General features: G+C 49.8%; 1 protein-coding gene across 4 annotated transcripts in view; it reads right to left on the reverse strand.

The window, feature by feature from the left end:
* The window catches only part of LOC113590876 (pleckstrin homology domain-containing family G member 1), a 52285-nt gene that overhangs the window by 9913 nt on the left and 34639 nt on the right, over positions 1-7733 (reverse strand). For all 4 annotated transcript variants that reach the window (XM_081704043.1, XM_035521365.2, XM_035521364.2 and 1 more), the window contains 5 exons: positions 7451-7520; positions 5667-5713; positions 4533-4683; positions 3905-4036; positions 3231-3413 (listed from right to left, as the gene is read on the reverse strand). In XM_081704043.1, coding sequence (XP_081560169.1) covers positions 3231-3413; positions 3905-4036; positions 4533-4683; positions 5667-5713; positions 7451-7520 — 583 coding nt within the window. The remainder of the gene's footprint in view (positions 1-3230; positions 3414-3904; positions 4037-4532; positions 4684-5666; positions 5714-7450; positions 7521-7733) is intronic.

Consider the following 7733-nt stretch of genomic DNA (forward strand, 5'->3'; position numbering starts at 1 on the left):
ATTTTGAGCATTTAAAACTCAGTAAAAGACAGCTGAACATGATGCAAGATTTGAACTGCGGTCTGTATAATGTGGGGTGGGCTATCATATGGATTATAGATAATGACACACATTTCATCAGTGTGTGAGTGATTGCAAAAGATGATATCTGTCTGTAAAGTGTCCTTGAGTCTGAGAAAGGCGCTATATAAATTTAAAACAAATAAATAAATAACACTTTTTTTTGTTGAAATCAAGCTCTTATAGCCTAAAATTATATTTCAGTTTAAACATTACAATGTGTCAATAAATAAACAAATGAATCCATTATACTGGTTTACTCAGCGCTCCTCAGTGGACGACCTCCGAGATGTGGTCAGCAGATATACAGATTTAAGAGTGCCCTCATCTCCACAGGTGCATACCTGTCAGCTTCTGTCTGTTTTATTCTGTTACTGTAATGCGCACTGGCAGACAGACACCAACACAACCGCGCGACTGCTCCAATGCCAGCCGTGTGTGAGGCACTGAGTCTGTGTGAAGCACTATGAGTGTTCTTGAGTGTGAGAGTGTGTCAAAGAGGTTCATAGTGTGTGTGAGAGATGTATGAGGGTGTGTGTGAGAGATGTATGTGGGTGTGTGTGAGAGATGTATGAGGGTGTGTGTGAGAGATGTATGAGGGTGTGTGGGTGTGTGTGAGAGATGTATGAGGGTGTGTGTGAGAGATGTATGAGGGTGTGTGTGTGAGAGATGTATGAGGGTGTGTGTGTGAGAGATGTATGAGGGCGTGTGGGTGTGTGTGAGAGATGTATGAGGGCGTGTGGGTGTGTGTGTGAGATGTATGAGGACGTGTGGGTGTGTGTGAGAGATGTATGAGGGCGTGTGGGTGTGTGTGAGAGATGTATGAGGGCGTGTGGGTGTGTGTGAGAGATGTATGAGGGTGTGTGTGAGAGATGTATGAGGGTGTGTGTGAGAGATGTATGAGGGTGTGTGTGAGATGTATGAGTTTGTGTGAGAGATGTATGAGGACGTGTGGGTGGGTGTGTGAGAGATGTATAAGGGCGTGTGGGTGTGTGTGTGTGTGAGAGATGTATGAGGGCGTGTGGGTGTGAGAGATGTGTGAGGGCGTGTGGGTGTGGGTGTGTGAGATGTATGAGGGCGTGTGGGTGTGTGTGAGAGATGTATGAGGGCGTGTGGGTGTGTGTGAGAGATGTATGAGGGTGTGTGTGAGAGATGTATGAGGGTGTGTGTGAGAGATGTATGAGGGTGTGTGTGAGATGTATGAGTTTGTGTGAGAGATGTATGAGGACGTGTGGGTGGGTGTGTGAGAGATGTATAAGGGCGTGTGGGTGTGTGTGTGTGTGAGAGATGTATGAGGGCGTGTGGGTGTGAGAGATGTGTGAGGGCGTGTGGGTGTGGGTGTGAGAGATGTGTGAGGGCGTGTGGGTGTGGGTGTGAGAGATGTGTGAGGGCGTGTGGGTGTGTGTGCGAGAGATGTGTGAGGGCGTGTGGGTGTGTGTGCGAGAGATGTGTGAGGGCGTGTGGGTGTGTGTGCGAGAGATGTGTGAGGGCGTGTGGGTGTGTGTGCGAGAGATGTGTGAGGGCGTGTGGGTGTGTGTGCGAGAGATGTGTGAGGGCGTGTGGGTGTGTGTGCGAGAGATGTGTGAGGGCGTGTGGGTGTGTGTGCGAGAGATGTGTGAGGGCGTGTGGGTGTGTGTGCGAGAGATGTGTGAGGGCGTGTGGGTGTGTGTGCGAGAGATGTGTGAGGGCGTGTGGGTGTGTGTGCGAGAGATGTGTGAGGGCGTGTGGGTGTGTGTGCGAGAGATGTGTGCGGGCGTGTGGGTGTGTGTGCGAGAGATGTGTGAGGGCGTGTGGGTGTGTGTGCGAGAGATGTGTGAGGGCGTGTGGGTGTGTGTGCGAGAGATGTGTGAGGGCGTGTGGGTGTGTGTGCGAGAGATGTATGAGGGCGTGTGGCTGTGTGTGCGAGAGATGTATGAGGGCGTGTGGGTGTGTGTGCGAGAGATGTATGAGGGCGTGTGGGTGTGTGTGCGAGAGATGTATGAGGACGTGTGGGTGTGTGTGCGAGAGATGTATGAGGGCGTGTGGGTGTGTGCGAGAGATGTATGAGGGCGTGTGGGTGTGTGTGCGAGAGATGTATGAGGACGTGTGGGTGTGTGTGCGAGAGATGTATGAGGGCGTGTGGGTGTGTGTGCGAGAGATGTATGAGGGCGTGTGGGTGTGTGTGTGCGAGAGATGTATGAGGGCGTGTGGGTGTGTGTGTGCGAGAGATGTATGAGGGCGTGTGGGTGTGTGTGCGAGAGATGTATGAGGGCGTGTGGGTGTGTGTGCGAGAGATGTATGAGGGCGTGTGGGTGGGTGTGCGTGAGATGTATGAGGGCGTGTGGGTGTGTGTGAGAGATGTATGAGGGCGTGTGGGTGTGTGTGAGAGATGTATGAGGGCGTGTGGGTGTGTGTGAGAGATGTATGAGGGCGTGTGGGTGTGTGTGAGAGATGTATGAGGGCGTGTGGGTGTGTGTGAGAGATGTATGAGGGCGTGTGGGTGTGTGTGAGAGATGTATGAGGGCGTGTGGGTGTGTGTGAGAGATGTATGAGGGCGTGTGGGTGTGTGTGAGAGATGTATGAGGGCGTGTGGGTGTGTGTGAGAGATGTATGAGGGCGTGTGGGCGTGTGTGAGATGTATGAGGGCGTGTGAGAGATGTATGAGGGCGTGTGAGAGATGTATGAGGGCGTGTGGGTGTGTGTGAGAGATGTATGAGGGCGTGTGGGTGTGTGTGAGAGATGTATGAGGGCGTGTGAGAGATGTATGAGGGTGTGTGAGAGATGTATGAGGGTGTGTGTGAGATGTATGAGGGTGTGTGTGTGAGATGTATGAGGGTGTGTGTGTGAGATGTATGAGGGTGTGTGTGTGAGATGTATGAGGGTGTGTGTGTGAGATGTATGAGGGCGTGTGTGAGATGTATGAGGGTGTGTGTGTGAGATGTATGAGGGTGTGTGTGTGAGATGTATGAGGGTGTGTGTGTGAGATGTATGAGGGTGTGTGTGTGAGATGTATGAGGGTGTGTGTGTGAGATGTATGAGGGTGTGTGTGTGAGATGTATGAGGGTGTGTGTGTGAGATGTATGAGGGTGTGTGTGATAGTCTTTGAGAGAAAAATTATTGTGTGGGAGTACAACAGAGAGTAAATCACAAAGGGCCTAAACAATGTGTGTGTGTGTGTGTGTGTTTCTCACCAGAATATGGGCCTTATATGTGTAGGTTTCCTCGCGTTTCTTGGTGATAAGGAGCAGTTTGTCGAAGAGGAAGAGTGTCCTCTCGTTCTTCACCCTCTGGATCCGGAACGTTCCCTCTAGAACCAGCTCCCCGTAGCCAATCAGATCTGGCCCCTGCCAATTAGTCAGCAAACTCTGGATCTCCTGACAGAGACAGAGACAGAGCGAGACAGAGAGAGAAAGCGAGAGAGAGTTCCCACAAAAATCAGGAATCAGTCAGAGTTAGATGATGTTCGGAGCTCAACATTCCCCACACAGCAGAGTGCTCTCATAGGGCAGGAGGTGGGCGTGGCAAACTGAGGCTTGGAGTGGCTATCTGGGAGAACTGGCATGGCTACTTCACACCAGAGACGCTGCGAATGGCAGGAGGGACGCAGTCATTTGAATACGCCCAGAGTAGCAGGCACTGTTCTACACACCCTCACTGAAGTGAGATGTATTGTGTGTGAATGCATGTGGATGTGTTTACGCATATGTGGGGGGGTGGGTGTGTGTGTGGGTGTGTGTGTGTGTGTGTGTGTGTGGTCCTTGCTGCATGGTTGAAGCCAGAGGTAAAACACACACATCTCCTGTAGCCTCCATGTGTGTCCTAAGTGTGTCCTAAGAATGTGTGTGTGTGTCTGTCTGTGTCTCACCTGCAGTCTGACCGTGTTTTCATGTTTCCTCTTCATGTCGTTGATGTGCCAGGCGACCCTCTGCATGGTGTCGATGGCCTCCTGAACCACCGCATGCCTCTCGGATTCTTTCTCCAGGTGAGTGGCGAGCTCCTGGCCAGTGACACCAAACAGCTGAGCAGAGATCAGCACAGAGTGTACACCCACACCCACACACACACACACATATACACCCACACCCACACACACCCACACCCACACCCACACCCACACACACATATACACCCACACACACACTCACACACATATACACCCACACGCACACACACACACACGCACGCGCACGCGCACACGCACACGCTCTGCCTGTGCCCAGCAAAGGGACTGCTGTTCTTAGGCTGCGCTGTCAGGCTACAGACGGTGGGATTTGCAGTCAGGCAGTGGTGAGGCAGCTAAACGGGTTCCATGTCTGGGTCCATGTGCAGCCCAGATGTTAAACAAAGGCCTTGAAGGCCTTAAGATTACTCATCACTTACTTACATGCATTCGTATGGTCAGTTTGAAATTACTGCTAATAAGTGTTTGTGTTTATATGTGTGCGTGTGTGTATGTATATATGTATGTAAGTGTGTGCGTGCCACACACTCACGTGCAGCAGTAGGTGGTATTTAAGGATCCTCTGTACAGGTTTCAGCAGATAGGAGCCCAGAGGGAGGGAGTGGCTCAGACTCTCCTGACGCTCACGCAAGAACTTCACCACAACCTTATTCCTCATACACTCACTGAGAACGGCCACGGACCTGCGTGCATACACAAACACACACACGCACGCACACGCATGTGCACACACACACACAGGGTTATTCCTCATACACTCTGAGCTCACACTTTCTCTGAACACACCCAGGCACAAGCACACACATGCTCACACACCCCCCCAACACACACACACACACACACACACACACACACACACACACACACACACACACACACACAGTGGCAGACAGAAGGTCAGGCCCTGTTGCTAATGGCCTGATTTCACTGCTCACTGACTCTGCATGCCTCACCACCGTGTGTGTCTGTCTGTGTGTGTGTGTGTGTGTGTGTGTCTGTCTGTGTGTGTATGCATTCTAGTGTCCTATACACAGACACCACATTGTCCCAGTTGGAAATCTGACCTGAGCATTACTCAGATAAAGCTAGTGGCTTCAGAGCACTGTACTTGCTTGTGTGTGTATGCGCGTGTGTGTGTGTGCCACGTGACCTGGGATAGGGTCACCAGCTGTGCAAGGGTGCGGCGTCAGGGTCTCAGTGGTCCAGACAAGAGAGAATTCACACACACCCAGACACCCCACCACACACACACACAAAAATGGGTCCAGTAGCTTACCTAATGTGACTACACATCACTATGCTAATACCAGGTAACACACACTCACCCAAGTTAATGACCTACACACCATACTAAACTAACACCAGGAAGAAAGAGAAAGAGAAAGAGAGAGAGAGAGAGAGAGAGAGAGAGAGAGAGAGAGAGAGAGACACCTTAGGGGTATGAGATAAAAAAAAAAAAAAAAACTCTGACTCCTATGGAGCCACACACACACACACACGCACACACACACACACACACGCACACACAAAGCTGTAGACTTTGCAAGTCTCCAGATGGAATATAACACCCATTCAAACTGTTAGACTTGGAGAATGTGCGTCTTTGTGTGTGTGTGTGTGTGCGCGTGTGTGTGTGTGTGTGTGTGTGTGTTTACGCTGTTCTTACCTTGGATAATTAGTGCAGTACTGTGTATAAATATGAAATTCTTCACTCTGTAAAACAGTGTAGGGACAGGTCATCAGTATACACAACATTACACACTCAACACACACACTGCATGCATGCATGCAGGGCAGCGTACAGTCGTACTGGTGGTAAAGTACAGGGCTGTCGGATCGTTTGGTACTCTCTCAAACGTGCGCAGGATGCTACAGATACATCTGCTATGTATACATCCAGGGGAAATGCACTTTTCCATGTGAAAAATTCTAAATTGAAGAGCAGCAAGCACTCCTGCCTCTACAGGCCTGGAATCACATGTCATCTTAAAACACAACCAGATGCGTGTGTGTGTGTGGGTGGGATTACTGTATTTATAGATCTTTAAGACAGACACAGTTGTGTGTGTTATATTTCACGGTTCAATCCACACATATTTGTGTAAGATTATATTGTCTGTTTCCAGACTATTATGAGTAAACGTCAGCATTAGTATTAACTATTTTCATCGGCTACGGCTGCTTAAATCCTGTTTTAATTATGCATTCTTAAATCCAGAATGTGTGTGTGTGTGTGTGTGTATGTGTGTTTGTGTGTGTGTGTGTGTGTGTGTCTCTGTGTACGTATATTTGTGTTTGTGTGTGTGTGTAATTGTGCACGGTTTTGTGTGTCTGTGTTTGTGTAATGGGGTGTGTGCATGGTTGTGTGTGTAACTCTGTGTATGGAGTTTTGTGTGTGCATGTGTGTAATTGTGTGCATGCGTGGTTTCTTGTGTGCGTGTGTGTGTGATTTGTGTGTGTGTGAGATTGTGTGCACGCGTGGCTTCTTGTGTGTGTGTGTTTAACGGTCTGTGCTGAGGGTGACATAGGAGATCTCGTTAATGTCCTTCAGTGAGACTTCCTGAGTCAGCAAAAACAGGAAACGCCTGCCATCTCCTTCACCTGCCACTCAGAAGCCCCGCCCCCTTAACCTGCTGAGCTCTGAACATGCCCACCAGAGGCAACATCCGCCAGCCCAGACACTTCTGACGCACAAACAGCCGCGCTGGAGCGCACGCACGCCGCCGGTCCCCCGAGGGCGGGGCACGCATGCGCCTGGTTTGGATTCGGGTTTCGTTCTATTGTTTCAGTTCTGTCTGGACATCAGGACGTAAAGCTAAAACCTCATCGTCTCCTCGCAAATAAAACTTTGAAAACAAACAACTAATAACGAACACACAGCACATACATAAACCAGAGCACACTGTGGCAGTAGCTGGTGCATCTCACCTAAACCACACCTTCAAATGCAACGGTGCAAAATGCAATGGTGTTTATGACCTTCTGTGTCTTTATGCTTTACTACAGCTGCTCAAAAAAGCAAAGCTCAATCAGGAAAGAGGGAGAGGAGGAGAAAGGAGAGAACGAGGGATAGAAAGAGGGAGAGGAGGAGAAAGGAGAGAACGAGGGATAGAAAGAGGGAGAGGAGGAGAAAGGAGAGAACGAGGGATAGAAAGAGGGAGAGGAGGAGAAAGGAGAGAACGAGGGATAGAAAGAGGGAGAGGAGGAGAAAGGAGAGAACGAGGGATAGAAAGAGGGAGAGGAGGAGAAAGGAGAGAACGAGGGATAGAAAGAGGGAGAGGAGGAGAAAGGAGAGAACGAGGGATAGAAAGAGGGAGAGGAGGAGAAAGGAGAGAACGAGGGATAGAAAGAGGGAGAGGAGGAGAAAGGAGAGAACGAGGGATAGAAAGAGGGAGAGGAGGAGAAAGGAGAGAACGAGGGATAGAAAGAGGGAGAGGAGGAGTTCTTTACCTTGGCTACGAAACACTGAGCAATGCCAACTGGGTCTGCATTGCACTTTTCCAAGTCATGTAGCAGATCCCTAAAGAAACACACACACACACAGACAGACACAGACACAGACACAGACACAGACACACACACACAGACACACACACACACAGACACACACACACACAGACACACACACACACACACACAGACACAGACACAGACACACACACACACACAAAAGTGGGTTCACTTTTTATTCTGTCCATTGAGAGCAGAATTAAAAGTTCTTCCTCTTCAGGGT

Source organism: Electrophorus electricus, chromosome 21 (genome assembly GCF_041902795.1).
Source record: "Electrophorus electricus isolate QZ-2024a chromosome 21, ASM4190279v1, whole genome shotgun sequence".
Classification (NCBI taxonomy): Eukaryota; Metazoa; Chordata; class Actinopteri; order Gymnotiformes; family Gymnotidae; genus Electrophorus; species Electrophorus electricus.